The following is a 23,355-nucleotide window of genomic DNA, read 5'->3' on the forward strand; positions in this document are numbered from 1 at the left end:
TGCCCCCTGTCCAAATTCGGCTATCCAATATGGCTATCGCACATTTATTTTAAAAGAATCAAGATATATGTGCAATCAAATTAGGAAAATGATTGTGAACTTTGGTACAAAATAAAAAATATTAAAAAAAAACTAAGTAGAAATTCTAACTGAAAAATATACTCGATATTTAAGACTAGCCTAATAGATTAGATACAGCTAAGGAAAAAATTAGAAGCTAGACAATGAAAAAGTAATCAGAATAACTACAGATACAGAGAACAGGGTTATTAGAAGGTTCCCCCCAATACAAAGAACACACATACACACACACACACAGATGTACACACACAATAATACTACACTTGTTATAGAATATTTACAACTTGTTAAAAGTATTCCAACATGAAAGATTACAGAACGAGGCTGAGGGACGAACCCAAGGCCACGAGGTGGGAATTTTATTTCTGAACTACTTTTTCAGCCCTTTGGCAAATTAATCTAAACATATTTTATTTTGTTATTTTCTGTGTATGAATATTTTATGTTGCATGTATGTTTGTTTATTACATACATGTGACTTTGAAAGGGGGTGGGAAAGAAGGTATTTGGTACTCTGGTACCAGAACTACAGATGGTTGTAAGCCTCAATGTGGTGCTGGGGATTAACCCCAGCTCCCAGCCTCCGGGGCTGGAATAACACTATGCAGCACATGGCTTTTTATGTAGATGGTGGGGATCTGAAGCCAGGCTTGTACAGCAGACACTCAGCGACAGCCATCTCCCCAACTCTCAAGTCTAAGACTTATATAGGAATGTGAAGACTGTGGAGAACCTACATAAAAGTGTGGCCATTGCAAAGGCTGGCAGTGCACGTGCCAGTGGCAGAGCAGGTGCTTGGTGAATTTTGGTAACGTTTGGTGGTTTGAGAAAGAGTCCATCCTCAGTTGTCCTTCAGTATGGCATCCTGTGATTTCTGTCTTTGTCAAGTCACACAGAACCAGGCTGGAGCCCCAGGCCTCCAGTCCTGCTGTTGCTTCTGTGAGAACAGGGTCACAGAGCCCCATTGGACCTTTCCAAGAACCCATGACAAGGAAGAACCCATGACAGCTTTGCTAGGTCAGAAGCAAAAAAATGTCTTCTTTGTCTTAATCATCAGGATACATCCTCTGCCCTCCACCCTCTCCTCACCCCTTCACCACAAACCTGCAAAGATCTTAACTGTCTGCTTTCCTTCATCATGATAACAGGATCCCTTATAGGAGAACCAAGTTTCCTTGCCATGTCTATAGAAGTACTAGGCTATTTCATTCAAAACAGGCTCACTATTAACATTTTAATCATGCCTACGATTTCTTTACTAGCTCTGTTTTTTCCCCATCTAACTCAGTATTTGAATATTTATACTATTTTCTCCTATTTGGAATTTTTATGATTTTTAATTATTTCTCTCTCTCTCTCTCTCTCTCCCTCCCTCCCTCCCTCCCTCCCTCTTTTTTCTCTCTCTTCTCTCTCTCTGTGCATGTGTGTGTGTGTGTGTGTGTGTGTGTATGTTTGTGTGTACATGTGCAGGGGTATGTGCTCATGAGTGCAGGAGTCCATAGAAGCCAGAGGAGTTAAGATTCCTTGAGCTGTAGTTATAGTTGGCTGTAAGCCATGAGACATGGGTGCAGGTCCTTTGTTAGAGAGTTATATGCTCCCATCCATTGAGTTTTCTCTTCCCTTTCTGGTCTGTCCATCCACCCATCCCTTCCTCCCTTCCTTTCTGATTATTTTGAGACAAGGCTTCATTCTTATCTGGCCTGGAACTTGCTATGTAGAACAGAGTAGCCTCAAACTCATAGAGATTGGCCTGCCCCTGCCTCCTGAGTTCTGGGAGTAAAGGCGTGCCACTGTGCCTGATCCTTTATGATCCAGCACAGCGTCTCCATGGAAATGGTTCACTGTCTAAGACAGCTCACTCTACATCTACTGTGCCTGGCTTACAACTGATCGACATCAACAGCCGCTACTTCTGATAGCTCTCTTTCAACAGGAAAAGGAAATATTTTTGGCTGGACTAAAGTGAAAATGGAACTAGAGTTGGTGGCATTTTTGAATGCTGGGTACTCTGAACACACAGGCGGGTAAATAGTCACCAAACATCTCGCTCTCCCCAGCATGCTGCTTTACCCCAGCCTCCTCACCATTTCTGCTTATTTCTCCCCACACTTCCTCTTTACAGCTTTACAACATGAAAGATTACAGAACGAGGCTGAGGGACGAACCCAAGGCCACGAGGTGGGAATTTTATTTCTGAACTACTTTTTCAGCCCTTTGGCAAATTAATCTAAACATATTTTATTTTGTTATTTTCTGTGTATGAATATTTTATGTTGCATGTATGTTTGTTTATTACATACATGTGACTTTGAAAGGGGGTGGGAAAGAAGGTATTTGGTACTCTGGTACCAGAACTACAGATGGTTGTAAGCCTCAATGTGGTGCTGGGGATTAACCCCAGCTCCCAGCCTCCGGGGCTGGAATAACACTATGCAGCACATGGCTTTTTATGTAGATGGTGGGGATCTGAAGCCAGGCTTGTACAGCAGACACTCAGCGACAGCCATCTCCCCAACTCTCAAGTCTAAGACTTATATAGGAATGTGAAGACTGTGGAGAACCTACATAAAAGTGTGGCCATTGCAAAGGCTGGCAGTGCACGTGCCAGTGGCAGAGCAGGTGCTTGGTGAATTTTGGTAACGTTTGGTGGTTTGAGAAAGAGTCCATCCTCAGTTGTCCTTCAGTATGGCATCCTGTGATTTCTGTCTTTGTCAAGTCACACAGAACCAGGCTGGAGCCCCAGGCCTCCAGTCCTGCTGTTGCTTCTGTGAGAACAGGGTCACAGAGCCCCATTGGACCTTTCCAAGAACCCATGACAAGGAAGAACCCATGACAGCTTTGCTAGGTCAGAAGCAAAAAAATGTCTTCTTTGTCTTAATCATCAGGATACATCCTCTGCCCTCCACCCTCTCCTCACCCCTTCACCACAAACCTGCAAAGATCTTAACTGTCTGCTTTCCTTCATCATGATAACAGGATCCCTTATAGGAGAACCAAGTTTCCTTGCCATGTCTATAGAAGTACTAGGCTATTTCATTCAAAACAGGCTCACTATTAACATTTTAATCATGCCTACGATTTCTTTACTAGCTCTGTTTTTTCCCCATCTAACTCAGTATTTGAATATTTATACTATTTTCTCCTATTTGGAATTTTTATGATTTTTAATTATTTCTCTCTCTCTCTCTCTCTCTCCCTCCCTCCCTCCCTCCCTCCCTCTTTTTTCTCTCTCTTCTCTCTCTCTGTGCATGTGTGTGTGTGTGTGTGTGTGTGTGTGTGTATGTTTGTGTGTACATGTGCAGGGGTATGTGCTCATGAGTGCAGGAGTCCATAGAAGCCAGAGGAGTTAAGATTCCTTGAGCTGTAGTTATAGTTGGCTGTAAGCCATGAGACATGGGTGCAGGTCCTTTGTTAGAGAGTTATATGCTCCCATCCATTGAGTTTTCTCTTCCCTTTCTGGTCTGTCCATCCACCCATCCCTTCCTCCCTTCCTTTCTGATTATTTTGAGACAAGGCTTCATTCTTATCTGGCCTGGAACTTGCTATGTAGAACAGAGTAGCCTCAAACTCATAGAGATTGGCCTGCCCCTGCCTCCTGAGTTCTGGGAGTAAAGGCGTGCCACTGTGCCTGATCCTTTATGATCCAGCACAGCGTCTCCATGGAAATGGTTCACTGTCTAAGACAGCTCACTCTACATCTACTGTGCCTGGCTTACAACTGATCGACATCAACAGCCGCTACTTCTGATAGCTCTCTTTCAACAGGAAAAGGAAATATTTTTGGCTGGACTAAAGTGAAAATGGAACTAGAGTTGGTGGCATTTTTGAATGCTGGGTACTCTGAACACACAGGCGGGTAAATAGTCACCAAACATCTCGCTCTCCCCAGCATGCTGCTTTACCCCAGCCTCCTCACCATTTCTGCTTATTTCTCCCCACACTTCCTCTTTACAGCTGTTCACTCAATTCCAGGAATTCAGTGCTTCGTGGCTGCCAGAAATGTAAGCCCTAGGGACGCAGGCTCTTCATTCTAAGGTGAATGCTTCACAATTCTTGCCCATTGATTTTAAAAGATGGTAAAGAAGGGGCAGGTGGTGGTGGTGGCGGCGGCGCACGCCTGTAATCCCAGCACTTGGGAGGCAGAGGCAGGTGGATTTCTGAGTTCAAGGCCAGCCTGATCTACAGAGTGAGTTCCAGGACACTACACAGAGAAACCGTGACTTGAAAAACAAAACAAAACAAAAAGATGGTAAAGAAGCAACATGTTTTTTGTTTCTGCTGTATAATTTTTAAGGTCTGCAGGATTTATTGGTTTGGAATAAATCATTTGAGGATTAAAAAAATGTTTTAAAAAGTTCTACAATTAGACCCAAGCTATCTAATAAAAGAAGTGAGAAAATATCATCAGATTACTGCATTAGAAGGGCATAAAATGAGCTCCAGCTTAGCTAGGCATCCTGGCTTAGCATGTCTTCGATAGACACTCTGGCTTAGAGCGCACCAGGGCTGTGCTGGAGCCTGTGCAGTCCAGGGGCTCTCTTCTGCTCTTCATCATCCCCTAGGGGTTGCTGCAAGGACAGAGAAAGCTACCTCACCAATGCAGAAAATGCTCTCTGGACAAACAGCTGCAATGGTGTGGGGGGTGCCTGGCTGATTCTTGCAACTGATATGTCAGCAAACCACAGGATTAAAACCATGCAGCAGGCACATCGGGGGTCTGGCCCCCTCTCTTGTCCCCAGCACAATACATCTACTGAGGTTCAAAACAAAGAGACTCTGGGAAGCCAGAAGGAAACACAGAGCAAACTCACACCAGGAGAGAGCTTTCGGTTTGCCTCAAAACCTTTCTGTGAACCTTTTTCAGTGAGGGGTTTAGGGACAAGTGCTTGACTTGCCTCGCTACTGATGTCTCTCAGACAAACTAGTTTATAAGGAACATTCTGAGATGTGTATTGTTATAAAAATATATTGTCGCTGACACCGAGTTCAAGTGTTTGAGACACACGTTAGTCAAGCTCATTGAGAAGATGTGGCCAAAGTTAAATGTGTTTCTATCCTTCATAACAATCCCAGCCTTAAGATGATGCCTCATGCCAGCTGTCTGGGAACAAATGCATTTTGTTGGCACAGGAACAAAAGAAGCAGTCTGAATTTTGTAAATAAACTGTGGTTATTAAAATTATTTGAAACAAGCCAGAATAATAACCATTAAACATGAAAAGTCAATAAAAGTCTTTGAATTATATTTCTGTTGCAATTATTATTCCTGTTTTCATAATGTGCTCTGGGAGAAAGCATAGTTTAGAGTTGTTAGTACTTTCAAATAGAGTTCACTGCAGATGAATTAGCCCACAGCAGCCAAGACTGGGAAGTTTTAAAATCCATTATGGAAAATGGGTAAATTAAAGGCTTGGAAATCTGTAGAAGACCAATTCTTCCTTTTAACAATTGTCACGATTATTGCTTAATCGATTCTGTCTTCACAGCACCATCTTCCTTAAGGCTGTCCTTAACGGGGCTCTATGGATTTGTTGCTACCCTTAAGGATGATGCAGGCGCCTTAACGATAAGAACACTGGAAAGTGAAATCTTTGAACACATTGATTTGGGTTCTGCTCTCTCCATGGTATTCCCCGGCAGACCACTGAGCACTGTGGGAGTTCAGACTTCTTGGGAAAGACAGTTGTAGGGTAGCAACAGGTAGGAGGATCTGAGACATTGCAGGGTATGCCTTGCTGGTCTCCCCTGAAAGCCACTTAACACTAAAAGCTCCAGACTTTCTTCACCTCCAGGACCCAGGAAGGAAGAGGAAGAATGTTCAGTTTGTCTCTGGACACAACACAGGACTACTGAATGCCCTTTTCCTATGGCTTTCTCGGGACATTAATTTTTTTTCCTACTATTTTTGGGTGTGTATGATGTGTGCATGGGCATAAGTCGGCCCCGCGGTAGTGCTGTGTTTGTGTGTATGTGTGTTGTGTGTGTGTGTAAATCAGAAGATATTTTGAGATCACTTCTCTCCTTCCATTGTGAGCTGGAGAGATTGAACTCAGGTCATCAGGCTTGACCACCAAGTGCTTTTCCTTGCTGAGTTATCTCATTGGTCCCTGAGAAGCTTCTTTTTCAGAAGGAAAATCTGCTTACTTTAGAGGAGAACAGAAAGGAGGGCTGTGTGGCCAGGGTACTGGTATCTCTAGTTTTCACTGGTTCCCAACCCTTTGTGCTATAACGTTTAGGGATTTCTGAGAGCCTCAGAGGTCATGATGGCCCATGAATGATCGTACCAAACGGAATGACCACCTCAGATGAGAAGCTGTGGTATTATTTTCATAAAAGTATAGACAAACATAAGCCTAGAAAGTTACTTAGAATATGTTTTGGAGGTTAATACCAAAGGTACCCATGAGCCGAGTTCAGTGGCTTTTGAACAAGTCTTTAGCTTTAGACTCCCTGTAGCATGTGATGCAGTTAACCTTCATTCCTGCTTTCTCTTCCTAAGCCCCCCCCACCCCCCATGCTCTATAACTCTTTCCTTCCTTCCTTTCTCCCATCATACTTACCATGCACCACATGGGGCGGGCACAGGGCTAAGTGCTGACAGACCTAACACAGTCCCAGCACACAGTCCCACCCTCAGAGCACAGTCAGTATCCAAGGACGCTGGGTGGGAAAACCTTCAGTGGAGACCACAGAAGTTCTACAAAGCACAGAAGACAGAAGGAAAGAGGTAGGGGATGGGGGTGGAGAGGAAGGTTCAGTATGGGGTTGAAACAACAATGCCTCCAAAGAGTGATCCAAATGGTTCACAGATGTCATGAAGCGGGAGTTCTTATCCTACAGAACACAGTCTGAGAGGAAGCACTCTCCTGATTCTGTGGTATTCAATTCCTCAAGCTCTGCTCCTATCTTCCTATACCTACTTGATTCCTTTAGATCTGCCTATTTCTTGAGTCCCTTGAGTTGGTCCTGGCCCATGCCCAGTCAGGGCCTCTTGGTACTCATGCCCATGTGAGCAGATGTTTGCAGCAAATGGGTTCTTTTTGCAGTTGGTAATTCAGATCTTGAACTCCATATTTCCACTTGAGTGTTGCCCCTAACATCTCAGAAATAACCATAGTAAAGCCTATTGTGTACCATCTTGTCATTCAAAACAAACAACCATAACCTCAGATAGTCTTGATACATTTCTTTCTTACTCCTGCTTCTACATCTGTGTTTTTGTGAATTTTCCTTGTGAGTAAATCTTCCTATCTACCCTCTCTATTCTCTGTGACATCAAGTCTTTCATGTTTCTCTTGTGACTTGCAATGCAAATTTAAATGCTGTAATGTCTGAGTAGATCTCTCACCTACTGTTGTTGATTAATCCTTGCAAAGGTAAACTAGACTGTGTGCCCCAGTGGGTGACAATGTTGTGACAATGACTGAAACATCCTAGCACTGCATCTAAGAGTGGTCACCAACTACTCTGACACATACCACGTGCTCAGTGAAGAGCAGATAGTGACAGTGAGGATCTTTGTCTCTCTGTCTGTCTCTGTCTCTCTCTCTTAGTTGACAAATGAATGAAAGTAGTGTTCTGGTCCAGTTTGCTTTCCTCTTTACTGATGTAACCCCTGGCCTAGACATGACGTAATATCCCTGACCACTTCAGAGTTGTTCTGCTTTATAACTCCTCCTTCCTGTCCTAACGGGAAGGCCTTCTCTCTGCTCATTCAATGTCCAAGTCAGACGTCCCCTCCTTCCCTGTTATGAACAACTAATTACACACACTGCAGCTGCATGTTTTATAGTGTTTAAAGTATTTTTACAACCACCATCTTGTTTTGCTGTTACCAGGAGTCCTGTGGGAAGAGAGTACTAACAGTTGATGGACAAGGAAGGGACTTGACCAAGAATGTAAGGTTAGAGGCAAGGGTGGGTTCAGAACCACAATGCTTTAACTGCTGCACTGCTTTCTTCTCCTCGGGTCTTGTCTCTGGGACATCTCAGACATAAGCACACAGTGACCACTGAGACGGGCTTTGGTCATTAAATTCTCTTTGGAATTAACCAGTGTGTTTAGGCCTTTGTCATGGAGCTGGGCCTACAAGACTGTGGCTGAAAAGGGGGGGGGTGAGTGACTTATAGAAATTACATCTTTGAAAACAGCTTATGGACTACCTGCACCTAGACAGTCTAGACATGGACACATCACACACTATTAGGAGCTAACACAATGGCCATCAAAAAGGCTGGCCACAAAGCTCGAGCAGCCTCCAGGGACAGCTGAGGCAGTGGGATAGGTAGGAGCCAGGAGCTTTTCACTGAAGGCTTCTGGAAGAGGCAGTGCTAGCTCTTTCCTGACAGCCATCGAAGGAGCTGCCTTGCTCCTGGTACTCTTGAAATGACACCCTGTCAATAGGGCACTGGGACCCCACCTTCTTCTGGCAGAATCCTCTTCACCCCTACTCTCCCAGGGACCATGAAGATGTGAGGTATTATAAGGCTCTTGTTCTTTCCATTGCTTAGCCTTGTGGAAGCAACCCTCCCCCCCCCCCCCCCCCCCCCCCCCCCGCTTCAATTTCCGGCCTGGATCATCTATCTTGAAGTCTTCTCATACCTGCCATTGTCTTGAGTGGAGCGCCTATGAGCGCCTTTAGTGGAGCCACTAAAAAGGCTTAGTGGCTCTGGGCTCCATCCTCAGCACCAGGTAGGGAGAAAATACGAAAGGAGCAGAAAAGATTTTTTTTCTGAGAAACAAAATGATCAATGTAATCAAATATGAAAAAGGAGAAAGTCAACAATGTATCAAGAGACCATGAGACCTAATGAAATCTTTCCTTAGCCACTGGCAAAATCAATTAAATCATTATGAAAGCTAATTATGTTTTCAACTTTCAGATCACCAGTCTGAAACAGGGGGCTTGTTACATGTGTTTAGTACCCACTGAAATAGGGCAGAATCTGACACTGTTTAGTGACAGTTATAAAAATATGCTTTACACAGTATTAAAATACCAAATAAAAGTTTATTTCTTTTTTCTTTTTTTCTCCATAATTTGCCAGAAGGAGAATAATCTATTCTCCTTGTAAGTTATAAAACATTTGGTTCCAGAGGTAAGTTTTAGTTTTAGCCATAATGTTCTCATCTATACCTGAACTCGAGTGATAGATAGCATCTATGCATTTTATGCTGTGTTACTGTGATGGAAAAGAACATCCAGGGAGGAGCAGCGCATACCCAGCACCCCTTGGGTCATCTTCAGAACCAGAGACAGCACAGCCTTTCTGGAGTGCTGTTTCTTTGCACAAGGAAGATGTCTGATCAGAGCTCCATCCCCTCACCCTTTCCTGAAGTTATGGGTTTATTGTCCAGATCTTATCTGGAATTAGAAATAGCACTAACTCTTGATATAGATAAATATAATGGTGTTTATACTTACTTTATATCTGAGGATTATAGGAGGGATTGTACTTTTGTAAGATTAACTTAGGAAACTAGTAAATTTTCAATTCTAGTTCTCTGACTGTACACATGGGTTTCCTTTGCACACACTGATGAAGGTGTGTTCTGTGCAGCTATGCCAGTGGAGGAGACAGAGAAGAGCTGATGGCACCAGGGCAAGTGGCACCAGGGCATAAAGGATACCACCCATCAAGACCTGATGAGAAGCAGCCTTTTGTTTTTAATTAAAAACATAGCTTTTAAAATGCCTCATTCATTTTTTTGTTTTTGTAAAATCAAAACACAGGAATTTTTCTTAAATGAAAACCAGAGACAGTTTAAACTTTTTTTTTTTTTTTAAGAGCAAGTAAGTTATAAAAAGCAGCCGAGGAAATTGTCTTTTGTAATCCTGCCAGTTTCAATTTGATTTTTTTATGCAACTAGTATCAGGATAATAATATTTAGTTGACAAGAGAAAGAAGAAAGTTCTAAGTAGCTGTTTTACGTTCAGCGCAGTTGTTTGATTGGGTGATGTAAGGCTGGCTACTGCTACTGTAGTCACTTTGATAGGTGATGAAAAGGCAAGGCCCATTAGGATGCTGTCAACATCTCAGATACCTGAGGCCCATACAGAAGCAGACCCTAAGAAACCATCACCCAGGGAGCCCTAGTCCTTTTGACTGATTCTCTTGGGGTCATTAATTGAAAGGGGAACATGAGTCAAATTTAGATAAAAGGTTAAATTAAGTTACAAATGAATATTATTTATTTATTAAGATTTATTAAGTTCAGATTCCTTGCTATTCATTTTTCTTGAAACAACTGTTCCAGCTACATCCTAGGAACTTGTAGAAAAACCCTACCACCTGTGGTGGAGAGGGCTAGGAACACTCAGCGTCATCTATGGGGATTTCCCCATGTTTCTTTGGTAAACTGTGGCCTAATGGGAGATATCAGGAGTTAGTGTAAGAAATACTCTAAAAAGCTATTGTCACTGCAAACATGAAAGCAACTTTGATGATCAAAAAGAAGTCAAGAAAAAAAGGCTGAAAGTAGTTCCTGAATCCTTCCCTATTGTTTATCTGGGATTCTTGATTTCCTAACTCTCAACATATTATGGAATTTTCTGTGTGAAGTTTTGCCATGAATTTAAGTGGTGTCAACAATGTTTTACCTGAAGTCACATTTTACCACAAATTAGCGAGGCCGCAGCCCTCTAGGGAGCCCCGGAGAGTTTTGTGTTTTTGAAAAGCTAGTTTTTAAATTATTTTTGTCAGGAGTGACTTGGACAGAGAACAGGGCTCCGGTGACGTTTGTCAGGTGACCTTCTGCACAAGTAGACCCATGCTGCTTGGACCTGCCTGCCATTGCACTCCCACTGATGAGTGCGAGCTCATCTGCAGCCAAATCTGCCCTGTGCTCACTTCCTTTGCCCCAGTCACTGCTCCACCTGTAAAGGGTCAAGGGCATTAGCTCCTATAGTGTGTACTGGACATCCAAGTTTAGTCTTTTGTTACCCTTAGGTGTGATCTGGAACAGCACCAGAGTGTTTGTTTCTTCCTTTCTTATACTAACTGCAAATGGATAAAAAGTTGTCAGAGAGGAACAAAGGACTAGAATTCAGGTGACTTGTGTTTGACACACTTCCACTAGGTGAGGTCCTGCACGGCCACTGGTAAAATGGAGATGGCAAATGGCAGTGCTGACTTTCGTTGGACACAGAGAAGATTAAATGCTTCTTGCATAATGTCTATCCCTTGTAGACATTTGGAAAGCATGGGTGCTTTTTTTTTTTTTTTTTTAATCAGAGTATTTCACCTGTTTTCAACTGTATGACAAGGACACCATATAATACACAATATATACACACATACATGCATATGCATGTATGAAAACAGTAGTATATATGTGAAATAGATTATACAGGGAAGACACTATGGCATGGCAAGAAGTTATAGGAAGTCAGGTCTGTAGTAAGTTTTAATTTTTTAAAAAAGAACTTTTATGAAACTTAACTCAGATTTCATTCTCCTGACACCTCTCCTCCCACTTTCATCAGACCTGTTGATCCGGAACCATACATGTAAGCTTCCTTTCCCCCACCAATCTTCCCTGCTTGCTGAGCCCCCTGGAGCAAGCCAAGCTGCTCTGAGCAGCCTGCTATCCCAGGGGAACATTCATTCTTCCCCCACCTCTCCTCCCACCTTCATTAGACATATGGATCCTGAGCCATACAGGTAAGCTTCCCTTCCCCTCCATCCTCCCTGCTGGCTGAGTCCTCTGGGCACACCAAGCTGCCCTGAGCAGCCTGATTGCCCAGTTGGACCTCCATTCTCACTCTCCCTCTCTGACCCTGAACCATACAGACCTGCAGATCCAGAACCATACAACCCAAAGATACCCATTAGAGGCATGCCACACCAGGACCATTGAGGTTAATACTCCTCCCAACACATACCACAACAAGAACATCCAGGGACCAAAGCTATCCAGATGGCTAAAGGCCCTTGAAAGAACACAATCTAAAAAAGGCAGAGCACTATGACACCTTCAGAGCACAGCTACACTACAACAGCAAGCCCTGGATATCCTAACATAACCAAAGCACAAGAAAATAACCTCAAGTTCAATATTAAAAAGATTATAGAGGCCTTTAAAGAGGAAATGAATAAATCCCTAAAAGAAATGCAGGAAAATATAATCAAACAGGTAGAAGTCTTTAAAGAGGAGGCAAATAAATCTCTTAAAGATATACAGGAAAATATAATTAAACAGGTGAAGGAAAGAAATAAAACTGTGCAAGATCTAAAAGCGGAAATAGAAGCAATAAAGAAAACACAAACTGAGGAAATCCTGGAGATGGAAAACCTAGGGAAGAGAACAGGAACTACAGATGCAGGAATGACCAACAGAATACAGGAAATGGAAGAGAGAATCTGAGGTGTAGAAGATACAATAGAAGACATTGATACATCAAAAAAAATGTTAAAGCTAGAAAATTTCTGACACAAAACATCCAGAAAATCTGGGATACCATGAAAAGACCTAACCTAAGAATAATAGGAATAGAAGAAGGTGAAGAGTCTGTGGAGAGAGCCTTTGGGGTACCTTTGGCAGAGTCTGACAGTGGCGAAAAACAAGGAAATAGGCCCCTTGGCAGGAATCTGATATTAGGTCATGACAAAGAAGTAAGCCCAGGTAAGAATCTGATTTTAGGTTAGAACAAAGAAGTAGGCTCAGACATCTTGATCATCCTTAGAAACAGTGATCACCAGAGTGATCATGGGACTTTGTGTTCATTGTCTTGTTTGTTCCTTGACTATTGTCTTGCTTGATTCCTCATTTGTACTACTTGCCCTTAATACCTGCATGTAATTAAAGTGGTATAAAATTAAACCTGCCTCAGCCTCAGAACTGGCTGTGTCATGCTACAATATTGTCTAACTGTCTTTTTTCTTTTTAATCCTCACTCCTGCACTGGAGAACCTGTTGACTGACTGAGCTGGCTTGGTCAAGAGTCCTAGCTCCAAGGCCCAGAAAATATTTTCAACAAAATCATAGAAGAAAACATTCCTAACCTAAAGAAAGAGATGCCTATAACCATACAAGAAACTTATAAAAGACCAATCAGACTAGACCAGAAAAGAAAATCCTCCCACCACATAATAATCAAAACAGAAAATCTATAAAACAAAGAAAGAATATTAAAAGTGGCAAGGGAAAAGGTCAAGTAACATATAAGGCAGACCTATCAGAATTATACCAACTTCTCAACAGAGATTCTAAAAGCTAGAAGGGCCTGACAGATAGATACCTTGCAACCCCTAAAAAACTCCACAGATGCCAACCTAGACTACTATACCCAGCAAAACTCTCAATCACCATAGACAGAGGAAATAAGATATTTCAAGACAAAACCCAACTCAAACAATATCTACCCATAAGTCCAGCCTACAGAAAATACTAGAAGGAAAACTTCAATTCAAGGAGGATAAATACATCCAAGAAGACACAAAAAATTAGTAATTCCATACCAGCAAAAACAAGGGAAGCATGTGTGTGCGCATAGATGGAACAAGGAAGCATGCACGCACACACACACACACACACACACACACACACACACACACAGTAATACCACAAACATCCAAATAACAGGAAATAATCACTGGTCATTAATATCTTTCAATATCAATGGACTCAATTTCCCAATAAAAAAGACACAGGCCAACAGAATGGAGGTGAAAACAGGATCCATCATTTTGCTGCATATGAGAAACACATCTCACCAATAAAGATAATTATCTCAGAGTAAATGGCTGGAAAAAGTTTTCCAAGCAAACAGACCCAAGAATCAAGCTGGAGTAGCCATTCTAATATATAACAAAATATACTTTCAAGCAAAATTAATCCAAAGAGACACTGAAGGACACTTCAAGCTCATTAAACAAAAAAATATACCAAAATGGTATCTCAATTTTGAACATCTATGCCCCCAAACACAAGGGTACTCACATTTGTAAAAGAAACAATGCTAAAGCTTAAATTGTATATTGAACTATTAATAGTGGGAGACTTCAATATACCACTCTCATCAATTGACAGGCTATCCCAACCAAAACTAAACATAGAAATAATAAAACTAACACATTATCAATGAAATGAACGTAACAGACATCTATAGAATATTTTACTCAAACACAAAAGAATACAATTTCTTCTCAGCACCGCATTGATGGTGCAAGCCTCAACAGATACATGACAATTGAAATAATGCCTTGTATCGTATCAGACAGAAAACCATGGATGAAAGCTGAACTTTTCAACAATGAATACCAGAAATCTCTACTTGATAATGATCTCTGGGTCAGGGGAGAAATAAAAAAATTCAATGAAAATGAAGGCACAACATAACCACATTTATGAGACACAATGAAAGCAGTACTAAAAGGAAAGTTCATAGCACTAAATTCCTCCATAAAGAAATTAAAAAGTTTTCATAATAGCAATTTACAAGTACACCTGAAAGCTCTTGAAAAAAAAAAAGAAGTAAGCGTACCAAAGAGGAGTAGAAGGTAGGAAATAATCAAAATCATGGCTGAAACCAATCATTTAGAAACAAAGAAAACAATACAAAGAATCAATGAAACCAATAAGATAGACAAACCCTTAGCCAAACTAACCAAAAGACAGAGACAGTATCCAAATAAATAAAATCAGGAATGAAAAGGGAGATGTAACAACAGGCACTGAGGAAATTCAAAGGATCATTAGGTCTTACTTCAAAAGCCTGTATTCCACAAAATTGGAAAATATTAATGAAATAGATTTTCTAGACAGGTACCACTTACCAAAGTTAAAATAAGATCAGGCAAACTATTTAAACAACTCTATAACCCCTAAAGAAATAGAAGCAGTTACTAAAAGTCTCCCAAAGAAAGAAAGAAACAAACATACAAACAAAAAAGCCCAGGGCCAGATGGTTTTCTACCATACATTCAAAGAGGAGCTAATACCAAGATTACACAAACTATTCCACAAAATAGAAACAGAAGAAATACTGTCAAACTCATTTTATGAAGCCACAGTCACACTGTTACCTAAACCACACAAAGAATGAAGAAAGAAAGAGAACTTCAGACTGATTTCGCTTATGAACATCGATGCCAAATATTCAATGCAATTCTTGCAAACCGAATCCAGGAACACATCAAAACATCATCCATCTGGATCAAGTAGATTTCATCCCAGAGATGCAAGCATGGTTCAATATATGAAAAGCTATCAACATGTTTATATAATCCATCATATAAACAAACTGAAAGAAAAAAAATACCATGATCATCTCATTAGATGCTGAAAGAGCCTTTGACAAAATCAAACACCAATTCATGTTAAAAGTATTAGAGAGGTCAGGGATACAAGGTACATACCTTAACATAATCAAAATAATATACAGAAATCCAATAGCCAACATCAAGGTAAATAGAGAGAAACTTAAAGCAATTCCACTAAAATCAGGCACAAGACAAGGTTGCCCACTCTCCCTCTACCCCTTCAGTATAGTACTATAAGTTCTAGCCAGAGCAATAAGGTAACTAAAGGAGATCAAGGGAATATAAATTGAAAAAGAAGTCAAAGTATTGCTATTTGTGGATCATATGATAGTATACATAAGCAACCCCCCAAAAAATCTACCAGAGAATTCCTACAGCTGTTAAGCAGCTTCAGCAAAATTGCTGGATTTAAAATTAACTCAAAGAAATCAATAGCCCTTTTTTATATAATTGATAAACTGGCCAAGAAAGAAATTAGGGAAATAGCACCCTTTACAATAGCCATGAATAATATAAAATATCTTAGTGTAACTCTAACCAAGCAAGTGAAAGATCTGTATGTATGTAAAAAAAAAACTTTAAGTTCTTAAAGAAAGAAATTGAAGAAGATACCAGAAGATGGAATGATCTCCCGTGCTGATGGATAGGCAGGATTAATAGTGAAAATGACAATCTTACCACAAGCAATCTACAAATCCAATACAATTCCCATCAAAATTTCAATTTTTATTGGCCTTGAAAACATAATTCTCAACATTATATAGAACAATAAAAAAAATCTAGGATAGCCAAAATAATCCTGGACAATAAAAGAACTTTGGAAGGAATCACCATCCCTGACCTCAAGCTATATTGCAAAGCAATAGTGATAAAAACTATATGGCATTGGTACAGAAACAGATAAGTTGATCAATGGAGTCAAATAAAAAATCCAGAAATAAACCCACACCTATGGTCACTTGATTTTTGATTAAGAATTCAAAAACATCCAATGGAAAAAAGAAAGAAAGAAAAAAGAAAGCATCTTCAACAGATTGTGCTGGTCTAACTGGATGTCTCTATGTAGAAGAATGAAAATAGATCCATATTTATCATCCTGCACAAAACTCAAGTCCAAGTGGATCAAACACCTCAACATAAAACCACATTCACCAAATCTCATAGACGGAAAAAGTGGGAAATAGCCTTGAATGCATTGGTACAGGAGACAATTTCTTGAACAAAATAACAGTGGCTCAGTCTCTAAGATCAACAATTGATAAATGGGACATCATGAAATTGAAAAGCTTCTGTAAGGCAAATGGCACTGTCAATAGGACAAATGGTAGCCTACAAATTGGGAAAGGATCTTCATCAACCCTACATCTGACAGAGGGCTAATATCCAAAATATATAAAGAACTCAAGAAGTTAGATACCAACTAAAAATGAGGTACAGAGCTACACAGAGAATTCTCAACAGAGGAACCTCAAATAGTTGAGAAATGCTTAAAGAAATGTTCAAAGTCCTTAGTCATTAGGGAAATGCAAATCCAAACAACTCTGATGCTCCATCTTACACCCCTCAGAATGGCTAAGATCAAAAACTCAAGAGAGAGCTCCTGCTGGCAAAGATGTGAAGTACCCTCTTCCACTGCTGGTGGGAGTGCAAACCTTTACAACTAGTTTAATTGATTAATTTGGTGGTTTCTCAGAAAACTAGGAATAGTTCTAACTCAAGAACTATACCTATTCAGCTATATCTCTCCTGGGCATATACCCAAAAGATGCTCCACCATCATACAAAGACACTTGCTCAACTATGTTCAGAGTAGCTTTATTCATGACGACTAGAAACTGGAAACAACCTAGATAGATGTCCTTCAACTGAAGTACAGATAAAGAAAATCTGGTACATCTATGCAATAGGGCACTATTCAGCTATAAAAAACCAAGACGACATGAATTTTGCAGGCAAATGGTTGGAAATTGAGAATATCATCTTGAGTGAGGTAACTCAGTGTTAAAAGGACATCATGCATGGTATGTACTCACTTAGAAGTGGATATTAGGCAAAAAATACGGGATAGTGATCCTACACTCCACATTTCCAAAAAAGCTAAACAAGAAGGGAGGCACAAACAAGGATGTAATAAAAAGAAACCCTGGGACTGGACTTCTTAAATATTTTTTACTAGAGAAAGAAGAAGCTGCTGTAAAAAAAAAAAAAAAAAACATGCAGGAGAGGGGAGGGGGGAAAGAAAGGGGGAGGAGAGAAGGAGAGGGAGAGGGAGAGGGAGAAGGAGAGAGAGAGGGAGAGGGAGAGGGAGAGGGAGAGGGAGAGGAAGAAGGAGAGAGCTGCCATGGGGTAGGAAAAAGCAGACATGGCCCTGTGGCTGGCCGACTGGAGCTAGGAGCAGCGCAGATGAGCCAGTAGATGGTATTATGGACAGGGCAATGGACTCTAAGCACATGGAGGCAGGCAGCTGCCTGCTATAGTGCTGCTTAAGACATGCTAAAAACATGGAGGCTGTGCTGTGTGTGCCTTTCATTCAGGAACACAGATGGTCTAAGACAGGTAGAAACCTGATGCCTGGATTCTTAAAACTTTTAGCTACACAAGGATGTTTGACTCTCACTTAGAAGGGGAATAAAATAGTTATAAGAAGCAGATGGAGGGAGGGAACTGGGAGAAGGGCTGTGGAGGGGAATAGGGAGGTTCAGGATCAGGTGTGTGGAGGGACAGGAGGGATGACCAGAGAGCCATGAGAATGTATGAAAATCTGCATCTCTAGAAGAGACCTGGGATAAGGGAGGTACCCAAGAATCAATGGGGGTATCCTTAACTGGGACTCACAGCATTGGTGATATGGAATCTGAAGAGGCCACCTCCTACAGCCAGGCAGGAACACCAATGGAGCAACAGGGACATCAACCCACCCACAAAACTTTCGACCCCAAATTTATCCTGTCTACAAGAAATACACGGATAGGGGATGGAGCAGAGACTGAGGTAATGGCCAGCCAATAACAGAGATCCATCCCATAGGCAAGCACCAATCCCTGACACTATTAATAATACTGTTATGCTTACTTACAGGAGTCTAGCATGGCTGTCCTCTGAGAAGCTCCACCCAGCAGCTGACTCAGACAGATGCAGACACCCACAGTCAAGCAAGCAGTGGGTGGAGCTCGGGGACTCCTATGGAAGAACAGTAGGAAGGATTGCAGCCCCCAAGGGGATAGGGACTCCATAGAGAAACCAACAGAATTAACTAACCCAGACCCTTGTGTCTCTCAGAGACTGAACCACCAACCAAAGAACATGTACAGGCTGGACCTAGGCCTCCCTGCACATGTGTAGCAGATGTGCAGCTTGACCTCCAGGTGACTCCTGAACAGCTGGAACAGGGCTGTCCCAAAAGCTGCTGCCTGCACATGGGATAGGTCTTTCTAGCTAGGCTGCCTTGTTTGGCCTCAGTGTGAGAGGATGCACTTAGCCTCACGAATTTAATATGCCTATGTTGGGGGCTGTCCAGGGGCCTCACCCTCTCAGAGAAGAGAAGGAGGGGGGAGGAAGGAAGACTTGTGGGACAGGTGACTGGGAGGGGACAGTGAGTGGAATGTAAAGTAAATAAGTAAAATAATAAAAAAAATTAACTCAGAACGGATCACATCCTTGAATGTAAATCATCATCATCATCATCATCATCATCATCATCATCATCATCATAATGATAATGATAATAATAAACCTGTAAAACTTCAAGGCAAAAAAAGCAGAAAATCTGGAAGTTAATGTTAGGAAAAAAGTTCTCTAGCTTGATACTAAGAACATTATCTGTAAAAGGAAAAGCTGATAAACTGGACTTTAACTAAAAGCTTTTGGTTGTTAAAATGTAGAGACAAGCTATAGAAAGTGGGGAAGCATTGGCAACTGTAGCTCAGAGACTGTCAGAACTCCACACCATTTGTCCCCACTCTGTGCCTTGAGTCCTTTTCTGTCAATATCTCCAGAGATGAACAGAGCTTTCATTACCAGACCTGAATGCTTACATTTTCCAAAAATCAAAATGACCCATCCTGAGGCCCTGTACTGAACTTTCCTGGCACAGCTGAGGCATTGCAACACTCGTGGTGGTTCGTGCGCAGGGTCTGGTGACGCCGAGGAAGTGTAAGCAAGACTATACCCAGAGGCTGAGGACAGTGTATCCCAGGGTCTCATCAACACTGTTGGGCCACTGCTAAAGCTTTAAAGTGTCCACATTGCCATGTACTCTAATTCATTAAAACCAAGAGTTGAGTCTAAATACGCCTGTCATTTGAAAATACAATAGGTTAATAGCTATTGTTATAGTCAGCTTATTTTATTAACATAATGGAAAGAGAGAACATTACAATTGAACAGAAAACTTGACTTATGCCTGTTAACCACACAATGTCCGTTTATGTTATACAGCTTCACCTATCTTAAGAGAACCCAGAATATATGTCCACTTATTTTTAAACAATGGCGTAGAAGACACTGTCAGCTGCCTACCCAATACCCATTTCTCTACTTTGTTTTTCTTTCCCTTGCTTGTCTTAAGTCTATCATCAGCTGGTGAGTCCCGATTGGCTGGTTGGTTGTGCTCTCAGTCCTCTAGCCCTTGGTTGGGCATGCTAGGCTAAGCATGTGACCTGCTGTAGCCAATAAAAAGAGGCAGAGGAGTGAGTCTAAAAGAGTTCCTTATTCCTCAGAAGAGTGCAGAAACCGACTACTTTGTGTACCCAGACAGTGCAGGAGTGGGTGGGGTATGTGGCTTGCAGCCATCTTGGAATTGTTTTGAGAATTAAGCCACTAAGGGAGGAAGAGCCACCAGAACGTTAGAGATGCAGTCTTCACTATGGCCAGATGCTTGTTCTGCGTGGTAATACAGAACTATCCAGTTTCTGACTATGCAGTGGGTGCTCTGTCCTCAGAGCCAGAGGGCCCTAGCTCGCACTGACGCGGCCCCTGGGCTAGAGAAGGAAGGAGCAAGCACGGCAGAAAGGACCTACCTGTTCCTGCGTCTCCAGTTCTTTGTGCTGTAACTTTTTCTCTGCACTTCGCACCTGATTAGAGCGGGTTTCTAGTTCTTCTTGTAAAGCCTGAAACAGTGTAAAACAAACAAAACAACATCAAAACTTAGTGTATTTGAAAAGCTAGCTCTACCACATGACTCGGTATCACCAGGGCCTCAGATCTTGGCTTATAACTTTGTTTCAAAGAGTCTCAGCCCACATCATTTGTGCTTTAGGAGTACCTAAGAATAAAAACCCACAAATGTAGCTGAGTGGGGTGGCACATGACTGCAATCCTAAAAGGCTGAGGCAGGAGGATTGCTGAGAGTTTGAGACAAGTTTAGACTACACAGCAAGACCCTGTCTCAAAATGCCAAAAAGCCACAGAAAAGAAAATAAGTCCTAATGTATACAATATACAAATTAGAAAGTTTCAGTTACCAAAATGTCTCGTATCCAAGGGCTCCAACCATGTAATAAAGGAGGAAGTTATTTTTAATTAAAGCAGCCCTACCAGTATAACAATGAAAAGCATTGAAAACTGTAGGTATTGTGACATCTTCTCAATATGACATTTAAAGATTATAATTATTAATTTATAGCAAACTTAAATGAATCTCCACAGAACTTCTGAGAGGATGGTGTGGAATTTGAAGAACTTTTAAGTTGTGGAGAGAGATGACCTTTCAGTTGCCAAGTCGCTGTCAGAAGCAGATCCTGACTAATATGGGGAGGCTAGAAGCCACAGGTCTACAGTTTGTATCTTGTCAATCTTCACTGCAAGTGAAAAGGAAACTAGAAAAGACAGAGGGCACAGGAGGGGATCTTGCATTGTTACAAAACCAATGCGCAAAAAGTTATAATGAACAGAAAGCGCGGCATGGTAACAGCAAGGATGGTAAATAATCTAAAAAACGAGGTTCACCCAGTCAATATTACTCCATGATAGGGACCCTACATGTCACAAGAAGAGATACAAAGACCCCCTCCTGATTCTCTAGACCTACATTATGATGGTGGTGGAGTAAGCAATGAATTAGTGTAATGAGCATCCTTGGTCAGTGCAGAAGAAAACTACAGCAGAGGAGGGGGCTATCCTGGGGAAAAGTTACAATGCTAAGACAGACAGAATAAGAAGGGCTATCTGAGCGAATATTTATAAGCAGGGAGCATCTAGCCACACGGATCTTCAGGAAAGCCTTCCTTCTAGGCAGAGGCCACTGCATGCACTGGAGTTTTGGGGAAGTCACAGATGTCACTGTGGAGATGGAGAAGAGGCCTCAGGCTATATGGGGTAGTTTAGGCTCTACTGAGATAGGAAGCTACTGGAGGTCTCTGAGTAGGCACTGCTTTGGTCACAGACCAGACAAGGGCAAGGCAGGAGTGGAGAGGCTGATCAGGACCACCTGGCTTCCTGGGAAAGAGTGATAGAGAACTGGAATGGGGTTGTCTTAGGGTTTCTATTCCTGCACAAACATCATGACCAAGAAGCAAGTTGGGGAGGAAAGGGTTTATTCAGCTTACACTTCCATGTTGCATTTCATCACTAAAGGAAGTCAGGACTCAAGGAAACTAGAAAAGACAGGAAAAAACTCAAGCAGGTTAGGAAGCAGGAGCTGATGCAGAGGCCATGGAGGGATGTTTTTTACTGGCTTGCTTCTCCTGGCTTGCTCAGCCTGCTCTCTTATAGACCAGTCCAGAGGTGGTACCACCCACAAGGGGCCCTCCCCACTTGATCACTAATTGAGAAAATGCCCCACAGCTAGACCTCATGGAGGCACTTCCCAAACTGAAGCTCCTTCCTCTGTGATAACTCCAGCCTGTGTCAAGTTGATACACAAAACCAGCCAGTACAGGGGTTGAAGCAGTTGGTGACTGAAATGCTGGATTCCAGGGAGATCCTGAGGTAGAGGCCATGGTCCTGAAGGGTTAGATCCAGAGCCTGAGCACAAACGAGAGCCCCTGAGGACCCTGAGCAGTTAGCTCTGAGAGACAGGGCAAGTGTTCAGTGAGAAGCCCTGGAGCTCGGCCTGGAACAGATGTCTAGAATGCCCATCACAAACCCTACAGGTTCAGGCACAATGTCTAATTTAGGGCCCATTCAATGTATGAGGCAGTGGTGGCACCTGCCTGTAATTGTAGCATCCAGGAAGCTGGGGCAAGAGGATGATAAGTTTAAGGTTGTCTTGGGATATAGTGTGATACCCTGTCTTAAAAAAGAATAACTACAACAAACCCCAGCAACAACAGACAACAAACTAAACTAAACTAAACAAAACTAAAACAGACAAAACATTTCAATAGGTTAGTCTTTTTTACACACACACACACACACACACACACACACACACAAATTATTGGTGTTGGATCTTAAATCTCTTTGAGCAGCTAATGAAAGCTATAGATGGTCACTCTCCAAAAGGAAAAAAACATGCTTATGGTGTTGTTTCTGATTGTAGAAATTGTTTGCAGCACATTCATGGGTAGACCTAACACTAAAAAACTTTTAGTTTAAAAGGTAAGATGATTTTAAAATCTTATATGGCTTTAGGGTCTCTTTGATATTAAACATTATGAATTTACAGTTTGACTAGGTCTGGGAATGAGCTTGGAAATCTCAAGTCCTCATCTCTTCCGTATACCACCGTGGTCTGTCTCCACAAAGGTAGGTGCGATCATTCCCATCCTTGCCAGTTCTGTAGCACTTTTTGACTTATGATGGCTCTCAGGAAACAGGGTGTTACAAAATGGCATGCTTGTGGAGAGTAACAACGCAAATCCACGCACACTTTCCTGCCCAGCTCTTTGCTGCTAAGTCATTGCGCTACTGCCAAGTGATCTTGTGAGACCCGAATCCTATGATGAGGCCTTCCTGATGACATTTGAGGCAGCTCTCCCCACCACTGAGATGCAGCTTGACTTCCTCAGTACAGCACAAAGGGCCTTAATAGCATGGAGGAAGTACCTGGGGCCTATGTGCTGTGCTGGGG

At 41.9% G+C, this 23,355-nt stretch overlaps 1 protein-coding gene across 1 annotated transcript in view; it reads right to left on the reverse strand.

Moving 5' to 3' along the window:
- Cep112 (centrosomal protein 112) overlaps positions 1–23,355 on the reverse strand; it is a 468,121-nt gene that overhangs the window by 39,348 nt on the left and 405,418 nt on the right. Inside the window, 1 exon segment of the mRNA XM_052196570.1 lies at positions 20,363–20,452. Within this exon segment, the coding sequence (XP_052052530.1) occupies positions 20,363–20,452 (90 nt within the window).

This window comes from Apodemus sylvaticus, chromosome 10 (assembly GCF_947179515.1).
Source record: "Apodemus sylvaticus chromosome 10, mApoSyl1.1, whole genome shotgun sequence".
Classification (NCBI taxonomy): Eukaryota; Metazoa; Chordata; class Mammalia; order Rodentia; family Muridae; genus Apodemus; species Apodemus sylvaticus.